The sequence below is a fragment of the Metopolophium dirhodum genome, chromosome 2 (assembly GCF_019925205.1).
Source record: "Metopolophium dirhodum isolate CAU chromosome 2, ASM1992520v1, whole genome shotgun sequence".
Taxonomy (NCBI): Eukaryota; Metazoa; Arthropoda; class Insecta; order Hemiptera; family Aphididae; genus Metopolophium; species Metopolophium dirhodum.
Window position 1 is genome coordinate 17,526,350 of NC_083561.1, and position 24,186 is coordinate 17,550,535.

Consider the following 24,186-nt stretch of genomic DNA (forward strand, 5'->3'; position numbering starts at 1 on the left):
TTGAATATTTTATGGTGTATGGAAAATTATATTATAACTATTCTGTGAACACGTTAAATAAAACTAATTTGAAAATATTCATGATTTTAATGAGTTGTTTTCAAATGTTCACTTCAGACACTCATAAAAATGATTGTAGATTTATCTACTTTTTTCTTAATTGCCACTAATAACAACTTATGAGAAATCATAATATATAGGTACTAAATTTCTAAGTTTTTTGACAGGGTACGTGTACCAACTAAATTTACTTAACTAACTTATTATTAATTTATAAATTTACATCGATACATTATTGTGAGCACAATTTGTGTTAAAGGATCGTTAAATCCCAGTCTTAGCAAAAATGATTTGTACAACTTGCTGAATAACCAGTTCTATTTTGAAAATATACTGTTTAAATTAAAAACTAGATTGATAAAATCTTATGGTGAAATTATAAATATTTAACTATAAAAGTTCTGGTCGTTTATATTAGCATTTTCTATACACGATAAAATTTCCAAAACATTTGGATTTGTTTTGAACTGTTTACGGACATTTTCAGTTTCCAATTTTTTTGGTTTTTTTTTCTTTGAATGTCAATAAACTTTTATTTGTTGGGTAAAAAACTTAAAAATTTAAAACAAGGCTCTTAATATATTGTAACAATGTCATCCAAAAAACATTTAAAATACATTGGCACAATTTTTTTTATAAGCATTTAAAGTTCGATTTATCCAATTTAAAATTGAATAATTATTTATTTTGCAGTTAAAAATGTATTAATTGTTCAACTTTTATAGCTAAGATTTGAACATTTAAAACAAGGTTCCCCGTTAATAGGTTATATTATATAAATAACTTTATTCACAATAATATCCTTAAATATACTTAGTAATATCATAAGCTGTCTGACCGTCTTCGCTCAGAGTCGTTTTTCTTATACATTGATATTATATATCATTGAATTGAAATTTAACACCATCTATTACAGTGACTCACTTGTAACCTATACTATAGAGCAGAGCGACAGCCACTTAACCACCTTTTTTTAAAACTGTTTTAAGAAATATGATCAATAAAATGGATAGGTATCTAGAAAATTAAAAAACTTAATTGCCTAAAATTGATGTTTTTTAGTTTGTGAAAAATAATAGCATCACAATTTTCATACCTGCTTATTACTGTAAAAAACTGTATTAATTTTTTATGGAGATACTAAAAAATAACAAAAATAACAAACTATACATGTCTCTATGTCAGTACTTATATCATGTAGGAAACAATTCCCCCCCTCTTCCCCATATAAAATTGAAAATAGGTACGTCAATAATTGAAAAATTCATGTATGGTCACGAAGTTATTTATCTCATATTATTAAATCAAATATCTCGTTAATTATTATCCTCAATCATTTTGATATGTTCGTCTGATTTCATGGGTATAGCTGACAGTAATATTGTTAACAATAAACTAAATATTAATTTATGAATTACTAAATTACCAAAATGTTGATAAAGGATCAAAGCCATAGAAATGTGTATCTCATGTCATACAATTTGCTGAATAATTAGTATTTATTTTAAAAACACACTTTTTAATATAAAAAAGTATTATATAAAGATTATATTATAATTTAGAATAGTTATTAAATATAATCACAGACCAATATGTATCATGGTCAACGTTTCACATAAAGGTGTATGTTTTTTTTAATTTATTTATCATACTCAATTCAGTTTGAAAATAAACTATAGATAATACAACAAAAAACCCACGTCTGAGTTAATCATCATTATTCAATGTTAGTATACAATTGTCAATTTATATTACTATGTGTGTAAGAATTAAATTATGATATGTTATATGAATGGCAAAATACATTAATTAGACAGTACTATCACATTATAAAAACAACGTTAATATATACTAAATTTACAATCAACAATTATATATCTTAAGTTAAAAAGTTAACAATATAATCACATTGCATTTTTTTTTCCATTTTTTGATTTTTATTATATTATGTATAGTTAAATTTTAATGCCCAATTTACTATTTTTATCGTTTAATATAATTACCTGCTGCTTGAACAAATACTGTATAGTAATGAGTTGAAAAAATACACCAAAAAAAGTCATCGTGGTGATCACTTCTTGTTATTTATAATATCCGCTAAATAATATCCGGCGACATACGATCCACGAAATGTTATCCAAAAATATTCAGCTAAAAATGTCTGGTTAAAAAAAATATTAAAAAACCAATATTTGACAAAGTTGTCCTTTAAAAACATCGGCAATTTAAATTATTATTATAATATACGATATAAACGTAAGAAACAATAATTATTCAAATATTTTAAATGTTGTACGTTTGTGAGACGGAAACTACACTGCGCAGAAGTGGCCATCCTATTGTGTAAGTTTGCAACAAGTAACAGTAACTTAAAACACATCGTATTACACAACTTGTAATACGATTTCAAAACACAGCGTGGACGGCATGTATGTGTAAGTCCCGTGGTTTTCTGGTAGCTATTGACCGTTACACTAAATACACTATAATTAACAATAATTAACATTATAATAGCGCTGTCTGTGTGTCCAGGTCTTTCAAATGCACAGGTGGGTCATGGACTGTTTTATGCACGTTATACCGACTATTAATTTGATAAAAACAAGCCAAGGCTAAAACAACCACCACAAGCAGAGGCACCATGAAATTCCAAATAAGTTTGGAAAAAAAATAAGTAAGTTTGGTAACGTTATACGTCAAAAAGTCGCCAATATTGACAAACATCTTATTCGAAACGACGACGGACGTGTTTGGCATGCATACAAAACTACGTTCTGTAGCCGAGGTGACTTTGCAATCTTTAACCTGTGAATCTTGGAACCGTATCAGGACGTCAGGATGTATGTACCGCAAGTGGTTACCGTAGACGACCACTGAACCACCTAATTCTATTTCAAAATTCTCTAGCACTGGATGGTTCTCCAATACGTGGTAATAACTGATCAATGGACCATACACATACAGTGACTGATTCTTGACGAAGTTCATCACTTCTAGTCCGAAGTTCAGCACCCGAGTGAAGTTAGGTATGTTTATGTCCCAACCATTGGAACTGTTCAATTGTGGCACTCGTTAATCTATGCTTGTGTCGTCGACAGGTTTATCACAATTACTGGACGCGAACTGCATGGTGCCATTTGGCAGCTTGACAAACATGCGGGCGGGGTACGCAACGCATGGTTCGACGAACCGAAGGCCGTTTAATGTTACGGTTGTGCCTCCGTACCCTACGCCATATAGTTCTTGCTTCTAGCCAAGCACTTGACGTGGGGCGCCGCACGTAGTACTAACGTTAAACTGGAATGTCTGCGAAGACTCGATATTCAACTCTTGACCTTCATCTGACCTGTACTTAACCAAGACCGGACCGGATAGTGCTTCATTTGTGTCGTCGGTTGGTGGTTTCGTAATACAAGTGATGGTATCGTGTCCGGACAACCTGTGGTTCTCACAAAGCGTTCTCGCCACCGTCACCGTTAAAGTTCGGTTATCCGAAAATTTCCTATGGTACTTTATACTTTTATAGTGATCGTTATAGTCGTGTTACCAGCCATCGTTCCAGGTGGCGGATCGACTGCTGTCACGTTTATTTCGGCACATCGGTCCTTGACTTTGTACTTCGTGAAATTCCAAAACTGTTGTCCAATACTATTGTTACGGATCTCCCTGGAGGTCCGTGCACAAATAAAAACAACGAACACTTTCGAACTAATTACTACTCTCTATATTTAACTTGAAAAGAAAAACTTACAATGCACTTAATGAATTATTTAATGTTTTATAAAAAATGGTCTGACAAATATAATGTTCTGGTGCGAATCACAATGTTCCGTCTACTGCTCTGAAATGCCACTGGCACGGCTTGCTATACGAGCCGTGCCTGTAGCCAGCGCTTGCCTGGAATTGCTGTCGCAGCAATTCCAGACAGTCGCCGTCGTACAATATTATATTATACACTATTATATATATATACTAACTAATATAGCCAGGGGTTCTTAACACTATTGTGCCTCATGTGCCATTCGCTACCACCCTCACAGGAGCTTACGAACGAACAAAATCTAACGTAGTGTGCGAAGCCATCATCATACCACGTGCATGTCACACAGTTTTTGTCCTTCTTGCGCTCGTCACATCCATGTTCATAAAACGTGGCATAGTGATCAGCGATGTTGTCCAACAGATGTATGACGCCATTAAACTTAACATGAAAATGACATAAATAATAACAGTCAACGACTTCTTCTTGTTGAAGTAACTTTTGTTAATTCTTGTTGAATATACTATCCCATCATTTGTTATCTCGTTATTATAAACATTTATTTTTGTTGAATTGCAAGTAAAATTACTTATTTTTAGAAAATTAATGAAACCTTTTGAATCGTTTGATACTTTAATAATGTATTGCAGACTACTAAATTCGTCATTAAATTCATGTTTAGTTACTACTGAAGATCGTGGACATTCCTCTTTACTGTTGACTATCAAACTCAATTTGTTTAAATTAGTCATTCTTACATACGCCTGTTGTTGTAGGGACCATGCACACTGAGCTTTGATTATACATTTGGTGCAAGACAATTCATATTCGCAACTGGTATTGTTGACAGTGTAAGAAAGTAAAAACATTTATTATTTTAGATTTACAGTACTTTATTAATTTATTATTATACTGTCTTATTTAAATGATAATTTTAAGTTGGGTAATCATTTAAACAAAATATTGTTAGTAGGTTTATTGATTTTACATGAAATATTAGGATTGAGGTAATATAAGTAGTATGTTTAGTAATTAATTACTATTATTTTTTTTTTTTTTTTATTTTAGAACTATTAGTAAAAACTATGATAGTTCGATGATTACAATATTAAAATTACATAATTAAAGTCTATGATAATATTTGACATACAATAAAATAGGTAAGAATAATAATTGACATTTATATATAGTCATACCTAAAGAAGCCAATTAAAGCAGATACAAAAAATGAATTGATACATTATTAGGTATGATAAGCTAAACGGAAATAATAATTAAGTAATTCGATAAACAGAAATAGTTGGTTGAACTATGGAGTAAAACGTTTTTGCAGTACATCAGTGAGGAGAGATATCAGTGGCCCAATTATACAGATGGTGATAAATTGAGATAACATTGTTGTGACGATTTCTATTGTAGGATTATTATTAGAGGCCGCTTCTGCATATGATGTTGCTTGGGGCTTGACTTGAGCGTCGGGGATCACAGTTGGAGGAGCCTTTAGGGAAGTCTTGAGTTTATTTTTAAGTATTTTTTTGTAAGTTGGGCAACCTTTATAGTTTGCGGTGTGCTCACCTGAACATAAAGCACATCTGGCTGGAGAGTCCTTTGATTTATTGCATGATTCCGAGAGGTGTTCTTCCTCACATTTAACACAACGTGGAAAGTAGTAACAAAAACTCCGGGTATGCCCATAAGTCTGACATACGTGTCACTGAGGTGGTCCTTTGGGTGGGTATGGTTTATCGACTACTATTTTGGTGTTGAGAAGAAATTCAATTTTGTAAATATCCAAGTTATTTGTATTCGTCTTGATATCGACAAAAAAGAGTGGCAGGGGTGTTTTGTTGGAAAAACGTTTGATGTTGTGAACGTTGGAGACGTGGTGTCCCAAATCGGAAAGACTGGCAATGATGTCTTCATGTGAAGTGGTTGGGTGAAGATTGCGAATAACTACACGTAACGGACGAATAGCTTTAGGCTGATAGGTATGAAAACTGGCACCGTTGCTTATTAGGTGTTGTAAGAGCAGATTATAATGTTCGCGAGTCTGTGTGCGGACAATTAGACGAGAATGAGTAGATTTGCAAATGAAATCGGAAGGTTTAAGAATAGTCAACAAGCTAGAGGTGAAGGTGGAGATATCTCTCACATTTTTTATATACACAGGTGGTAGTTTTGAAGTTTCAATACTTTTGCGATTTTCATCATTTTCGGAAGATGAGTTGTTGTCGTGCTGAGCAAGAGCAGAGTACCGATTTGGACTGCAGAAAAATTTAGTTTTATTTTCCTCACGTTTGTTATTTTTTTGGAACCGTTACTGTTAGATTGTAGCGACATAATTACGATCGTAATATGGACTATAAGCAAAGCCGTATAAATAACTATGAACTGATAAGGGAGCGACGAGCATACTGCTATCGGAAAACGTGTGTACTTGATGGCATTCAGAACCGAACTAATTACTATTATATATTTTATTTATTTATACATTTAATTGTAAAATCATACTGTTTTTTTTTGTTTTTATATTTACTACTAAAACTTAGTTTTGTATCAATTATTGAGTATTATTATTTATTATATAGCAATAGATTTTGTTTTGATTTTTCAATGGATTATTATAAAATATATTATATTAACAGAAAAATATTTTTGATGTTCATAAATTATAATTTTAAATTTTGTATTTGTACTCACCATTGTGTATATTAGTATTAGCAGTCTATTCACAGAACTGTGTTTTAAATAGATTTTATTTTTGCCAAACTCTCTGTAATCAGCCATAATGCTATTCAATTGTTGTATGATCAATATATTGTTCACCTTTAAGCAAACAATGTATTATAAAGTAAAGTATAAGCTCCTTACAGTTTTATTTTTAAAATATTCAAAGCAATTTGTTTACTGTTGTTTTATTGTAAATACTATAATCCTAACGTATTCTATATTAAGAGTATAGGCAACAGAATGGTGACAAAATTATTCAAAATCAGTTTAGCATAGTTTATGTAAACTCCATGTTAAATTTCATTTTGTTAGGATACTGCTATTATTTAATATTTGATTATTTTTCAATCGCTCATATGCTATTAATAAAATATACAAAGAAGTTGTTATTTATATTCAATTTTAAACGAAAATTCATAAGTGATCGATTCACAAATGCTCACATTTACAACAAATGTATGTAAAATGTAACGAATTACAGGATTTCTACTTCTAGTTATTTAAAAACAATATAAATTATACACAGTAGAATGCTAAAACAGTTCTAATATTTAAATTTTACTCTTTGGATACATGGTTTATTTATTTGTTGTGTTCAAGCCAATTGATAGTTTTGTAGGTATAGGTACACAGTCAAACCATGAACATCAACTATAAGTAACAGTAGTAAAGTTAAAAGTAACTACACGTAAGATAATTATGACGTAGTGATTGGGAAAGATAAGTTGGTCGATTTGATCAGATTTATTAGGTAATATTTGTGTCATTTTGGATGGAAATTGCTCACGATGTAAGACGTTGGATACTCATATTATCCACACTCTGAAATCTGTAAAACTACGTGACATTTGATATATAAACAATAAACAGCGAGTATATTTGTATAGCTGTATCATTTACTTATAGACACCACGGCGGTATCTTAATAAAATGCATTCATTCAAATATGGGCCATTGAAAGCACAACCATAACCATTACCCACGGCCAAATTAATAATCAGTTATAATTTATAAGAATACAATTTTGATTTTATTTGATATTTTTGGAATCGTGTTCTAAAACAAATATTTTATGATTGCATAGTTTGTTAGCATAATTAAATATTATAATCTTGTGAATTTCAAAATACAATATTTTCTGTAATAATAACTAATATGAATTCACTCCTTGGAGGTGGTACACATTCAAACTTATAATAATGAAAACAATTTATTTTAATTATTGTATAACATAAATCAGTAAATTTTAGAATCGGAGCAGAGGTATTGATCTAATACAATCGTATGTGTGTCGTGTGTGTGTTGTTATTTGTACATATATTTTTGTATGCTTAATTCCTGGTTTCTAAACATATTTGAATTCAACTCGATAAATTAACCGAAATTTGATATTTTTAAAAACCAAAACAGGAACCAATAAAATCATAACGGTTCCAGTTTCTGATTTAAAATTACTAGGTAGAAATTTTCATATGCACTTATTTTATTTACTTTCCCAACAGAAAAGACAATGAATTTGAAAATCGAAGCATTATTTCAACTACTAGAATTATTAGAATTGCGGTTTTTTGTGAAATATCCCCATTATCTTAAAGTTATGTGGTATTTTGGGAGGTTTTTATGTGTATATATCATATATGCTATACCTAGTCATACTATACCTATTTTGGCAATTGGGATTTTTATGTTCGGGGTAAAAGATGCTTTTTAATAAATTCAGGAATTACAGTAAGCGATAAGAAAATCACTCCATGAGTAATACAGTTAATATCCAATGTTGTAAAAATTAAAACTTTAGGCGCTCATAAAATAATATTGTGGATTTATGCTCAATATTTTTTTAATTTCCACTAACGACAACTTACGAGGTTCTATTAAATATTTGTCGAGTTTTTTGACAAAAGCGAACAAATTAATGATAAGTCATGCACACATTTAAAAAAATAAAAATTACGTTATAATGATAAGTGCCACATTCTTAATGTATGCCGTTGACCGGTGACATCATATACTACATGCTAATATAATGTTATATGATCGTAAATATTACAACACGACCAAATTTATTATTTTCGAGTAAAAAAGTAAAATAACTGTTTTGCTATTTAACGTAGAAATAGTTTTATTTATACGGGTGCATACGGAAAATAAAAACTATAGTACCTACAAATAAAAACCAATTTAAGATAGATAATACGTATTTTTCGAACTAATAATGGTAATAATACTAATAATGACTGACAATATACTTAGTAATAATTTTGCCAACGATTATATAAATAATTACTTATAATGGTACATGGGAAAACATGAAAACGATATTAAATAGGGATCAGTTATTAAAAATATTATACACCTTAATATAAGAAGCGCTAAAAAAAATGTGGACGAATTATGCATAATTTTGAATAAAACTAGTTTGCTATACACAGATGATACAGTTCTTTTTGTTGAAGGCCAATCTTGGGATGAAGTATTGTCTAGACGTGTTCAATCCGACATGAGTAAAATACAAAAATGGCTATGTTAAAATAATTTATTCCTAAACTTAGAAAAACCTAAGTATTACCAAACTATATAGTTAATTCGATTCAACCAAATAAAACAAATCTATGTATACATGAGAATAACGGCTTAAATCAAAATATATGTACATGTCAAACCTTTGTAAAAATAGTTAAAAACTGAAAATATTTAGGTATTAATCTAATTTTGAGACACTGCTTTCCAAAATGGTAAATGTGAAACCGCGAGTAAAAATAATGGAATATTTTTAGGTGAAAAAACTTTTTTATCAATTTGGTTGAAAATAGGACGTGAGGCTTAACTTACTCAACTTAAAGAAATTAATCATTTTGCATAGATGATATTTGGACATTTATTTAGTATTATGTCAATATAACGATACTTTTCACGATATTTGATTTTATAAACTTTATGCAAACCTTTGTTTCTTAAACGAACAAAATTTATAAATATAATATTAATTGAACGGTATTCTGTATAAACTATAGATCTTACGGAACTATAAAAAAATTATCTTAATATAATATTTTTATTGAAACAAGATATTTTAACATCAACTACATATTATGTAATATGTGGAATTTGATTTAAAACTGTATTAACGTCTATTATAAATTATTTTTTTTTAATACGGTAATATATACTCTGAAATTCAACATACATATTTCTTGGAAAAATCTTTTTAAAATATATTTAATGATTTAAGAATAATATGATGGGAGCAATAACTGTATTAATATTAAAATTATATTAGATACCTTTTTTTCTAACTTCACCATTTTGGGCAGTAAACTGTTTAAATTTTCTATTTCGGCATCTCTTTTGATAAGTGATAATATAATTGGTACTTTATAGAATCAAAATTTGATTTAATGTAAAAAATGTTCAGTAGTTTTCAAAAACATCGGAAAAAACTAACAAAAATTTAGAGAGACAGAGATATTACGCAAAACCAGAGTTTGTTGTTTTGTGTGACTCGATAAAAATAATCGTATATGTATGAAATGTTCACAGAATGTAGACATTAGCATTTTCCATACATAATTCCAAAATAACTTAACTCTTTCTAAAATATGTATAGGTATTAGAAAATTTTGATTCTAATTATTTTTAAAAATAATTTTGATAAAAAATGGTTGGCTTGGTCAAAATAATTGAATATGTATTACAAAGTTCATCATAAATTAGTGGAATTATTGTTAATGGAATTTGAGCGTGAATTCACAATAATTTTTTATGAGCGTTTAATTTAAAATGTTTACGTCATTGGATATTCAGTATTCACCCGTGAATCAAAACGATTCATCGAACAATTTTATTTTCTTATTTTGTTATAATTAAAAAACAACTAATTGTAGAATGTAGAATGTAGATACATACAATTTTCACCAAATGTATACATTAATTTATATATGGTTTAAATTACAAAATACTTTGAATCTTTTTTAATTATTTTAACATCTTAAATTGAATACAAGGTTTTTTATACTTATGTAGTTTATACTGTAACAAATTTACAAAAAATATGTTTTAAGCACAGTTTACTTGTATAGATCGTTTATGTTCATATTTTGACAAAATTAATTTAACCTACTGTTTTGCTAATGTCTAATAGTGAAATAAATTACATATTTTATAGTAATAATATCATTAAATATACTTGGGAATGTAGCCACCATACATACTGTCATGGATCAGAAACAATTTTCATATATAATTATTTTATATCATTGAATTCTAATTTGGTACATATATTACAAAGATCCCTTTAGACACCTATAGGGTGGTATCCACTTGCCTACCTATTTCATATGTAATAAAATAATCGCAGTGATGGACGATCGACTGTGTACCTGTTTTGTCTATCTATAACGCCGTGTCACGAACAAATATTAAAATGCATTGAATTGAGTTGAAAAAAATAAAGATTTAATTTAACTTTTTCTTCTTCTTATCGTGCCCAATGGTTATATGTTATAAAATTAATAAATAGATAAAAAAGTCTAAAAATAAAGTAGGATAAAATATAGAATATAAAATAGGTGTTTAAATATTTTGTTCGAGCCACTGAGGAGAAACTGATATTGCCTTTTCGTTGGCTAAGTCCTAGTCGTCGGTCGTGAATCCCGGTGGGGAAATTAACTATGTGACATTTAATTGAGGAGGAATGAAGTCCAACAATGAATTCCAAAGTGTCTCGATCCAAGTTGTCTCGATTTAGAATATGGAATAGAAATACAATAAGATAACAAATACACTAAATTTTTTTGCAGTATTAGGCAACATAATAATTTACCGACGCCTAATTAATCCAACCATTTATTTACCTTGTATGTTGCTGCAAAATTCAATTATATATCATATAGTTTAATGACAAAGTTAAAATCCCATATTTTTGTAGGTATAATAGTGCAATATATTATGTTTACATTATAAAATAATATTTAGCATATTATAATGATGTGCAATGTATACGATTTGAAGTTTCTGTGGAGGCCACTTGTTGCTGAAAAATGGTTCAAACTCGTCAAATATCGATTCTTAGGCAACAAGCCAATTCTGCAAACAAATAACAACGACTTGAACAAGGCGATGATCTAGCGGCACCAGTCTGGAAGTGCAGACGGATGATCGGGGACGAGACGATTGGAAGGATTGACAGATGTGGGCATTAAACAATGTTGGTGTTACATTTTTAAAAGGAAACACTTTCTACTTCAAATTATACAAAATACCATTGGATAATATAAACTAGTATAAATAAATTAAAATGTTAGATATTAACGTAACAATAAAACTCGATTATATAATATGTTACATCCGTATTTACTCCTAATAGTTATTACTTTAAAACAATAATATGTATAATCATCAACATTTTATGTTTAAAAATAGTTTAATGTTTTTAAGGAATAGTTTAATCCACCAATTTACAATTCAACAATTATTTCATTGTAAATACTGTTACGCAAATAATGTTAACAATATATAACATTGTGTATATTATATTCTTATATTTTTCCTGACTATTTATCATCAATATGGACTTATTTAGCATCTATTATCATTCATGACTGGATCAGCCTAGTAAGGTCTATCATAATCTTAAAATGTTTATTGACTAACTTGTATCGTTTTACCTCTAGTATTTTAACATAATATTGCGTAGTCTGGCAACGTGTTACATAATAGTACTTTTTGTATACAGTTTATTACAGGTGGTCTACATTTTATTTTTTTGATTTAAATTGAATGAAAATTAAATATTATAAATGATTTTACTACAATATGTATGTGTAAAATGTAAAAAAAAGAAAATTGTATCAGAATAATAAATTGGTCCATGCGCTATTTAAGGGACGGGGTGCCTCACCAGACATAATACTAAAATGTCTGTGACGACTCGATAATCAACTTGCCATTATGTGACGGGTACTTTGTCTGAACCGGATGTTGCTTCATATGTGTCGTCAAATGGTCGTGGCCTTGATGCAACAAATCAGATCAGGTCCGAACGTCTAGTGGTACCATATTTGTAAAAATATGGAAATGCCATATTCTACTTATAAATTATAATACTAATATAGTATGTAAATAATGAAAACTATTTAAATAAATAATATAAAATTATTAATTTTTCGTGAGATGAAAAAAAAATTCATGTTTGAGTTATCGTACAGGTTAGTTATATATAATATGGGTTGACAAAAAAAAAGCCCTAAACACCATCCAAGTCTCAACAAATTTATATGTATAACTTGTATTGAAAACAGTATTTAAGGTGTATGTGATTGCACGTATTGTTTCCTTTTGACGATAATATAATACAAATTATTATAAAAACATGTACTTTTAGAAAATTCAAAATACCTACAATTAATCATTCGTTAATAAAATAATTATTGGATGGGCGAGCAAGGACTAGCAACAGCGAGAAAGTGTTTGCAACGACCAGCAATTACTGGCAACAAAGAGGAAGTGCTTAAAAAAAACAAGTAATACTTGCAACGCCGAGCAATGACTTGCAACAGAATCCATTATGTACTTGCAACAGGGTTGTACACTATTATAATGTCTATTATAAATTGGTTTTTTTTTAATATGACTAATATGTATATAAATAAAACTAATTCAATTAAGAACCCTGCAATTCAAAAAATATAGTTCTTGGGAAATGGGAATGTTTTATTACTAATATTAAAAGATTTAAGAATCTGAGCTGGGCAACAAATGTTTTAATATTTCCAGTGATATACCTTTTATTTTAGTCTGTTTTCGGCAGTGAAATACTTAAATTTTCTACTTCAGCATCTTTTCTGGTTGGAAAGTGAATATTATTGGTACTTTGGGGAATCAAATATAAAAAATGTTCAGTAATTTTCAAAAATATTGGGAAAAAATACCAAAAAAATTAAGGAAAAACAAAGATTTTTCGTAAAACCAGATTTTGTTTTTTGGTGTAATCCTAAAAAAAATATCATATATATATAATAAAATAATCACAGAATATTATAATTTTCTATAAATAATTTCAAAAGATTTTGTCTATTTTTTAAGTTATTTATAGGCAATAGGCATTAGAAAATTTTGATTTTTATGAGTTTTTTTAAATTATAAATTCAAAAATAATATTTTTAATTTTACAATTGTTAACAGAGTTTACTTTTATAGTTTTTTTGTTCATATTTGGACGAAAGTAGTTCAATCTACCATAGATTGACAGCCCGTAATCAATCAAAATATGATTTTTGTATACAATTATTTTATATCATTGAATTCTAATTTGACACATCTATTACAGTGAATCCTCTAAATACCTACTATACAGCACAGTGGTACCCACTTGACCACCTATTTCAAATGTAATAAAATGAAATCAATAATATCTATTGTAGTTGTGTTACTTGTGTACCTGTTTTGTCGATATATAACGCAGTGTCACGAAAAAATATTTAAATGTATTTATATGAGTTAAAATAAATATAAATTTAATGAATTAAGAGACATTTGAATATTCAACATTTAAAAAGACAAAAAATGTGCATAATAAATTTTAAAAATAAATGCATAATGGCTTTGTCTCATTCTAGAATATAGAATAGAAATACAATAAGATAACAAATACACTAAGTTTTTTTGCAGTATTGTCTGTATTTTAATCACATTATAATACTTAGTTATAATATTTAATCATCTTATAAGCTATTAATTTAAAACAATAATATGTATAAGCATAATCACTTTAAGTTTAAAAACAATTTATTGTTTATAAGAAATAATTTGGTTTCCCAATTATAAATTAAAAAATAATTTTCTAGTAAATACAGCTAAAAACGGTTGTGAAAATGTTGTTACCAAGTAGATAACATTGTGTATATATATATACAATATATTATATTGTACATTTTGGCTGAATATTCATCATCATGGACTAATTTTGTACCTATCTAATATTATTATTATTCATGACTGGATCAGCCTGGTAATGTCTATCATAATTTAAAATATTTATTAACTAACATGTATCGATTTACCTCTAGTAATGCATATTGCTCCTTCTTAGGTTGATGTGTTACAAATAGTTCATACAAATATTATGATTTTTACAAGTTATCAAAATTGTATTAACTATTATTACATTCGTACCTATCAAATGTAAATTAAAAATTAAAAATTATTTTACTACATCATTTTTGTGTAAAACACAAAAAACGAAAATTGTATCATAATAGTATATAGACTAATTACGAGACAGGATGCGCCGCCGGTAATATCAACGTAATAGTGAAATTTCTGTGACGACTCGATAATCAACTCGCGTTCATGTGACGTGTACTTAACCAAGACCGGACCGGATGGTGCTACAGATGTGTCTTTGGGTGGTGGTGTCGTGATGCAAGTGATCGTCTCGGGTCCAGACGTCCTGGGGTCCGCACAAAGCATTCCGGCCACCGTCACCATTACCTTTCGATTCTCCTCAAATATCAAATGGTTCTTTACGGTAATCGTTATAGTCGTGCCACCAGCCATCGTCCCAGATAGTGGATTGACGGATGTCACGTTTATTTCGGCACATTGATCCATGACTTTTCGCGTGTTAGAATTCCATGATTTTCCATTACTATAGTGCCACAGGTAAAATTCATTGTGACCCTCACAAGAGTTTCTGGACGAACACAATCTAATGTAGTGTGCGAAGCCATATTTGTTCCACGTGCAAGCCGCACAGTTTTCGTCCTTTTTGTCCTCGGCACATTCATGTTCATAAAACGTTACATAGTGATCGGCCACGTTGTCCAAGCGCAGCAAGGTGCCATTAAACGTAATATAAATAAATGCAGTAAATGATTGTACAAGGTGTGACTTAAAGATAGTTGTCAAAATGTTTGCTGAACATATAATCTCGTCATTTTCTACCGTTTTTGAATAAACATCTATTGTCGTTGAATTACAAAAAAAATTACTGTCTATAAGATATTTCATGAAATTCACATGATCGTTTGATATCTTAACTATGTATTCCAAATGATTAATTGTATTATTATATTTATATTTTGTAACTACTGAAAACCGTGGACATTTCTCTTGACTGTAGATTGTAAGATTTGACAAGTTTAAGTGATTGTTGTCGACACACGTCTGATGTTCTAAGGACCATGCACATTGAGCTTTGATTGTACATTTGGTGCACGTCAATGCATCTGGGCAGCTTGCATTATTTAACTCCGTTTCTTTTGTGGCACCATGCGATTCAAATATCATAGCCTAAAGAAAGCATAATTTACTATTTTGGATTTACATTTTAAGTATGTTATTAGGTATAATATTGTCAAATTCAAATGATAATTTTGATTTTGCAAAATTTTTTATTTTTTCCTAACTAGTTTTTAAGAATGAGGTAAGTAAGTACTTAATTATAAATTATTAATTACTACTCATATAAGTACCTTCTCTACATAAGAAATTCAAAATAAATTTTTACATTTTTCATATAAGTAAATTAAATTTTAAAATAAAACTGTTTTTATTTTTTATATTTACTAGGTACTAAAACTTTGAAATCATTTATTGTATCTTTATGAAAATATTTCAAGTTTATTTTGTTTAATTTTTTATGTTATTGGTAAATTTAAATATTGGTATTACAAATTGTTTTATTGAATATTTTATTAAAAGTAACTAAATTATTGTCATTGTTCATAAACTATAATGTTAAATTTGTATTTTTACTCACCATAGTATATATTATTATGAGTAATAAATGTCCATTCTTAGAATAATAATTCTGGTTCATATAGTATTTATTTTTGCTATACTTTCTGCAATCAGTCATGACGTTATTCATTGTTGTATTTTCCAAGATATTGTTCATCTGCAAACAATTATTTAATTATAAATTACTTCCGTGTTTCATCTTTAAAATATTCAAAGTAATTAGTTTTATATTATTATAGAGCCTAATATTTATTTTATAAATACCAGAGCTTAAAACTGGTTTTCATTACAGAAAATACCGATTTAAACCAAAAACAACATCAAAACCGAAATCAAACTAAAAAAATATAAATTCCGGTTACTGAAAAATTACAAAACATAAAATAGTTTAGTTTACAAAACAGAACTTAAGTAGAAAAAAGTTGGCATGTACCTAGATAACTATTCTACTGAACAGTAGTTGTCGAGTCTACCATATCAATCTGTAATGTATATATTATATTATATTATTATTGTTCATGCTGCTATTGTCAGCATTTCTGTCAACGCATTTTGATAGACGATAACGTACAGTACGTACGTACAATGGTCCACTCTTTTCTCCCCGCCCTTTACCCTATTTTCCTAAGCATTATTCACATGATCCAATTCGTACAAAATTAATTCTAATGTCTGCTGAATCAATGTAAAGAAAGAACGCCATAACTTATATCAATTTTTTTTTACGTCTTGTCAACATAACCTAAAACTGTTTGTTTTTTGTTATTTCTGTTCGTGGTTTGGGTATGCTCGCTATTGAAGCAGCTCCTTTTTTCGTATTTTTTTTAAATTTTAAGACACGTTTCAAGTTTTGTCATCGCCGTCATCAATAAGATGACTCAATAATCATTGTATTCTTTTTCGTTTCGAGGTTATTGTATCTGCAGATGATTTGTACCACGACTAACAATAAATCATATAACGCTTAAAATTCGGTAAATACTTATTTATTTTGTCCCTGTTATAATTATATCTCTCTTCTCTGTTGTATAGTCCGGATTGACTAGTCAATAAAAATTGAGCTTACGGTGGTCATTGCGACATCATATGCTTGAGATTATTATTGGCATAACTCTCCGTTTGCGTAAGTCCGCCAGCAACCATTGTGCGTCGTGTGAGTGGTCATCCAGGTGCAATACGCTGTAGATTGGGCAAACCATCCGCCCCTCCTACGTCTCTGATTCACAGGCCATTCTGGATCGTTTAACCGATATCGTAGTCATTGGATAGACTTCCGTAGCATAAGTTAGTTGTAAGATTGTATCCGACTGTAGTGCGTTCTGTGGTCATTGCACCATACCGATCCGACCACAGGGAGACACCTCCCCCCCCTGTATAATTAAACTGCACGATCCTATTTCCCATTCTATGGTTTGGTTTCCTTACACCTTCATGTTTCAGTGCGTGTCAAGTCCTTGTTGTCCATTGTCGCGTCAGTTCTACCCAACTTCACATCATTGGACTGTATGTTGAATAGCATATCGATGGGATGTAGGCACTGTCATATTACGGTCGTTCTCTGACGCGAAACACGTGCATAGTTGCCTACCCTGACGCCTTCAATCTTTTCAGTAGATGCGCTTATTACAAGTTCAACATATCGAATAGACCTTCGAAATTAGCGTTTATTTTACAATAATTATTCCCGGTATACTTAGTAAGAAGTCAAGCAAGTACCTATTGTAAATAAATGTAAAATGTGTTAAGCTAAAAATGTACTCCATATATTAATTCAGTTTTATCCAAGCACTTGAAATATCACTTTTTGATTATACATATTATACCACTTTTTATAACCATAATGAAAATCATTTTTTTCTTTTTACTTAAGACTTGATAAATAAAATAACTATGAATTATAATTAATACTATCTACAACAGAGGGATGACAAACTATCCGGAATCGTTTTTACAGAGGTTATTTTAACTATAATTATATTAAGAATTGATAAATATTAACAAGTTATTTATATTCAATAGTTTAATTTATATGTATAACGATAATTGTTCAATTGATGAATGTGGGCATTCATCAAATATTAGTTTGTTAAATGGGGAAATTTAAAAATTAGTGTAAAAATTAAAGTTAAAACGTTAATTTAATTTTAACTTTTTAACTTTTTAGGTACCTACTTTTAGGTCTTTGTTTAAAACTGCTATATCTTAACTTCATTGTTTTTGAATTAACGTAAAATCTATGAATTCAATTTTCATTATAAGAAGTTAAATTAACTTATTTTGATTTAAAATATATATTTTAAATTTATTTAAATACTTTTAAATTGATTTTGTTTTCTTGTCGAAAAATATTTCTGATTTATGTTTGGTGTAAATTATTAGATAAAATTAACTTATCGGATATAAAACTAACAATAAAATTATTACCTAACAAACAGTAATCACAACAACCGTGTTGAAAATAGACCTAGTTTTATTATTATTAAAGACTGACATTAATCCAAAATTGTATAAGTATTACAGATGAGGTAAATTAGAATGTGTGAATGTATATAGTAATTAATAAGGTTTATCTAATTCCTATATATTCGGATGTTATCACAATTAGTTTACCAGTAATTTTAGGAGGAGTGTAGGTGTTCTCATCGCTATCCGTACCTAATGACATAGAGTGTGAATATAATACCTATCGGCTTTCACAGTCTATAAAGTTGAACATCTATTTGTTAAATTCCATATTTATATATAATATAACCTATACTGCATAGGTTTATATACGTTTATATACCCCCATAAAATAAAAATAAAATTGGGGATTAGCTTTGTTATTTGTCTTTGTTAAAGTATTTTATGTCAAATATTCAGTCGACTAATTCCTTTCATCACTGATATATACTTATAATCTGTACCTAGGAACTTTAATCTCATGTTTTACTATTATAATATGTGGTAATGATAATTGTGGTATAATTTATTATTCATCTTCTGGACTTATGGTCTATTGTACTCCAAACACATTTGTACTCAACAACTTCTATCAACTTGATGGGATCCTCAGGTCTCACTTAGACACTAAAAAAAAATTAAAATGTAAACAGGGTTTCTGCTCCTAGTAATTTTAAATACAATATTATACTGAGTACAGTAGATATATAAATAATCAAATACTATTCATTGTAGAATTATGAAAAATATACATAGGATTAAACAATACAATTTTACTTTTTAGATTTATTATGCACAGAATGAGAAAGATAAGTGAGACGATTCGATCCATTTGGTGTCCCTGGGATCGGAAATAGCTTAAAGGGTTTTGAAAACATTTGAATTATAAAAGTAACCTGTAAACGATGATTATATTATATTTGGTGCTTAAGAACAATTAAATATAATCACTGTGCCTCATGTATCTTTATAAATATCAACAAAAAATGTGTATACCTACGTACAACTCATTATTTATCATAAGCCATAATATTGTACAATTATAAGTAATTTATATGATAGACGATAGTTCAGACCCACTTATAAATTAATAACCACTGACAATTAAAACTATAATGTTGATCAAAGTCTACAAAAATATGTTCTAAATCATATTTTCTACGATAACATAATCTCATGAATGTCAATATGCATTCCTTTCTATACTAATAATTTATTTATATTATGTACGAATTTTTTTGGTAGACCTATAGAATATGAATACAACGAAAATGTTTTATATTAATAAATTGTACTGCATATAGGTATTTATCAATATATTTTAGAGTCAGAGTTGCGTGATAAAATCATTAATTTTATAGCTATATTATATTATGTGTGTGTTGTGTGCGTCGTTGTTTTTTTGTATGCTTGCACAATTTATATAGTAGAAATAGTTGATTAGTTGATTTCCATTTTGGGTTTGCTATCTGGTAAAAAACCTATAAAATATAAATTTTAGTTGGCAATTTTGAATTTTGAGAGATAAATGGAAATTCATATTAATTTAGCAAATAATCGAGAAAAACTAAAATAAAAATAACGAAAATATCCATTTTTACACAAAACCAGTTTATAGCGAAATGGAATTGGTTTCTTTGGTTGAACTCAGAAACCAAAATCAAAATTTTCTTTTTGCATATTTTTCTATAATGATATATTATGATAAAACATTTTAACGCTTATTACATATCATTTTCATTAAATTTTAGTCGATAAATAATGTTTTTCTCTGACAAAAACTTTAAAAATAATTATAAATAATTGAAACATGTTTCTTCGTATGCTGTTTCTAATATATTAATTAAAAATGATCAAAATCACTATAGTCTTAGTTACAATATTTTATTATAATCGCATTGGTATTAAGTTATTTATTACACGTTACTTTACACAAATTGTGTATGGAACAATAATTTATTGTATTCTAATAAACTAATACGTTTTTTTGAATATACGAGTAACACGCTTGCAGAGTGAGCTCTCCTAACTTTTATTTATAGGTGGGTACATAGTTTAAATTATTAATTTTTTACTATAATATAATATCATAGATTATAATATATATATTCAGGTAGTAATATTATGTCCCACATTCTTCATGTGCCGTTGACTGCGTTACGTCTACGTCATTTTTATCAGCGCAGTAGTTATTTACGGTTCTAAATATTATTTCACGACAATATTACTTACGTATTAAAAAGACAAAATGTTAATAAACGAAAGACATACAAATATATTTCGTTTTGTTATTTAACGAATTAACAGTTTTCTTTCTATTGGTGCATGCGTCATTATTAAATAACTACGTTTAGAATTAATTTATTCTAAAAAAAATATTAATATTTTAAAAATTGCAAAAAATTAACTACTGACTTAAATAAACGTTTGTACCATTAAATTAAATTTACAAATTTGCCATTTTGAATTTTCTAATAAAAAAATATTGAAATTTAAAATGTTTAGCTTTATAAAACGTATATTGTACTTTTAACGCAAGCATCAATGAAACATATATAAAAAATATGTTAAATAACAAATAAAACAAAAGTTATTTCATTTGTCATTGGTAATTTTGTTACACCTTTCATTAAAGTTATATTATAATTATTTTAAAATCAAAGGATTCAAAAAATAATTAACTTACAATGTGGACGTTATTTCAATGCTTATTAAGGTGGAAGCAAAATAATGTACAGCCTGGTAATTATTTAACAGAGGGCCCAAACTATGATCCACCGAGCTAATTGATGCTTTGAAACTATATTTGTTTTTATTGTTATTAATTTATTAATCCCTAAAAATAAAGAATTTATAATATATTTAATAACCAATAGGTAGATGTAAATTACAGATCCTCTCGTCTCGCTTTCATTATCTCTTTACATATTAATATATTATTATGTATTTATATAATATATATTATGCGGCCAATGACCTTTGTATGGTCGAGGCCTTATATGTAAAATAAAAATAATAAAATATATTATATTATATCATAATTATATCTTATATATAAAAATCCCGTGTCACGTCTTTGTCCGGAATAAACTCTGAAACTACTAGACCGCGGATCTTGATGAAATTTTTACAATGTGTGTAATTTAACTTAAAAGATAGGCTAATTTTAAAAGGGAGAGGATCAATCCTGGGAGATGCTAAAACGGGAATTTTGAGATTTCAGATGGAAATTTTTGTTTATAAAATGGTTGCCATGAGTTTTTAATAATAATAATAATAATAATAATAAAAAAAACTATTTGCTTTATTTTTTAAATATAAATTATAATATAGGTAATATCAAACTATAAAAACGTGAAATGAAAATCTCTGTACAGGCTGAACCACGAATCAGATCTTCTTGTTTTTTTTTTTTAACGAAAGAGTATTTCACGGAGAAGGTTTATATGAAAGTAAATTTTAGGTTGCTATTGGTTAATCGGGCATGTTTGTTGATTTGTATTATTAATTTTTGTCAATATACATATATATAATATACCTAATATACAAGAAGATCTGATAAGTAGTTCCAGAGTTTAGTCTATATAGTTATAGTCTCTGTATTTATCTGGTTAGATATATATATAAATTAATGTTTGTGGGAAAATTAGACCTCTGGGAAGAAAATAAGTTAATTTACAAAGGGTTAAATTTGTTTTTTTTATTCGTCGGTACGGTTAGGTTAGGATAGGATTTTGTATAAATTGATTATATTAATCCATCGTAGGTTGAATTAAGTAAAAACGACAAACTTGGTATAATTTTGATACTTTAGAGTTAAATCATACACTTACGTACAAACAGCACGGCGGGGTCCGCGATCTACCCCACAGGTGGATTGCCTACCTAATTATGTACTGCTGCGAATCAGAATTTTTATTCCGGGCAACGGAAAAGTTAAGATACATTTTAAACATCATACACCGAATATTAAATAACGAATTGAACAAAGTTTGAGTCATATAAAGTTGATACATTAAACGGGCAACGAAGTTCACGGGATCAGATAGTTGTTTAATATATTTATGTTAAAAAACCAAATCCATTATTTTCGAATTAGGTACATCTTTTTATTTATTGAAATAATCAGTGTTACAATATTCACGATAACCATACCTGTTATAAAATATATTTAACTTAATAATACAAAATAACGAAACGTGATCAAGGGGTGACCTGCATTTAAATTTAAGAAATCCAGGCACAGTCGTCGCCCATTGAACCCTATAATAATAATAACCCTAACCATAGGTAGAAAAATGTAAGGATATTAAAATAAATAACCTTAACTGTCAAATATTTCTATAGTTCTATAAAATAATATTCACATAAATACTTACAAACTAGACGGTGTCGTATCTACTCAGAGTCGTCGCTACACTGATCTGTGCACCTAGAGAACTACCATGTAGTCTATTACAAAACCTGAAAACAATACTATTACAATACTTAAAACTATTTGCTATCTTCAGAATTATTATCTTTCCATACATGTATATATTATATTAGCATGCACGCATATAGGAGTCACAACTATCGGACCATGGTTAAATTGAATAATCTCCATAATATATCTTCTATGACGTAACATCGACAATATTCTTTTTAATATACACTTTAATATTTATCTATAACAGTATAAAAATGTCATTAGAGTTACCATATTATGTGCTCCTACATATTATTCAGAAATTCCAATGTCTTGTATCAAACTTTGTAATAGTAAGCACCAAATTAATTTTTTACACATTTTGATACGAGTTTTATTGCTTAATGATTTAACATTACCAAAAATTGTTTTATAACCTTATTTTACATATTATGTTATAACATGTAGTTGTATTTGTTGGAGTATGTAGATATTATAATTTTATAAAGTAACCCAATTTTATGAGAAAAAAATTTAATTGTCATGGTGTTCTAGGGAATAAAAATATAAGTGTATCAAAGTAGCCCCATGGAATCAAAATTAACACATTCTACGGTAGCCAATGATCTATGACACAAACTGTTATTATGTTTATATATTTACGAATAAATGTATTTTATTCATACCTACGATTCTATAGTCAATCTTCGAAGTATTTTAGTAAAACGTTGTGTATATTATTAATTTATAAAATACCTATAGTTTTTTTTGTCGATGCTATTCACGAAATTTTGAACTATTTTAATTGATAAATCATAAATTAATTATTGAACAGATATTTGAATAAACATTTTAGTAATGTTGTACACATAAATGTAGGTTTTATCATTATATCAATATATTATTGTAACTACCGAAAACTCCGGACATTCCCCTATTCTAGAGGCTATTAAACTCGACGAATTGAATTGATTCTTGTTTTGACACTCCTTCCGTTCAAGGGACACATAGGTTCGATTATTTTAATATAGCACATATCTGAATT

General features: G+C 28.5%; 1 protein-coding gene and 1 pseudogene across 1 annotated transcript; both read right to left on the reverse strand.

The window, feature by feature from the left end:
* Positions 1-2,565: 2,565 nt before the first annotated feature.
* Positions 2,566-9,855, reverse strand: LOC132938201 (uncharacterized; annotated as a pseudogene).
* Positions 9,856-14,156: 4,301 nt separating this feature from the next.
* LOC132938492 (uncharacterized) lies at positions 14,157-23,197 on the reverse strand. Its single transcript, XM_061005357.1, has 3 exons — positions 23,113-23,197; positions 16,311-16,448; positions 14,157-15,841 (listed from the first exon to the last, which is right to left on the reverse strand). The coding sequence occupies exons 2-3, from the start codon at positions 16,446-16,448 to the stop codon at positions 14,759-14,761; spliced, it is 1,221 nt and encodes a 406-aa protein (XP_060861340.1). The 5' UTR covers positions 23,113-23,197; the 3' UTR covers positions 14,157-14,758.
* Between the last annotated feature and the right edge of the window lie 989 nt (positions 23,198-24,186).

Bases quoted from the DNA above. Each gene is read 5' to 3' on its own strand.
- LOC132938492 (XM_061005357.1), bottom strand. From the start codon at position 16,448: ATGAACAATATCTTGGAAAATACAACAATGAATAACGTCATGACTGAT. The intron at 15,842-16,310 runs GTGAGTAAAAAT...TGCTTTCTTTAG, and splicing joins TCATAATAATATATACTATG to GCTATGATATTTGAATCGCA.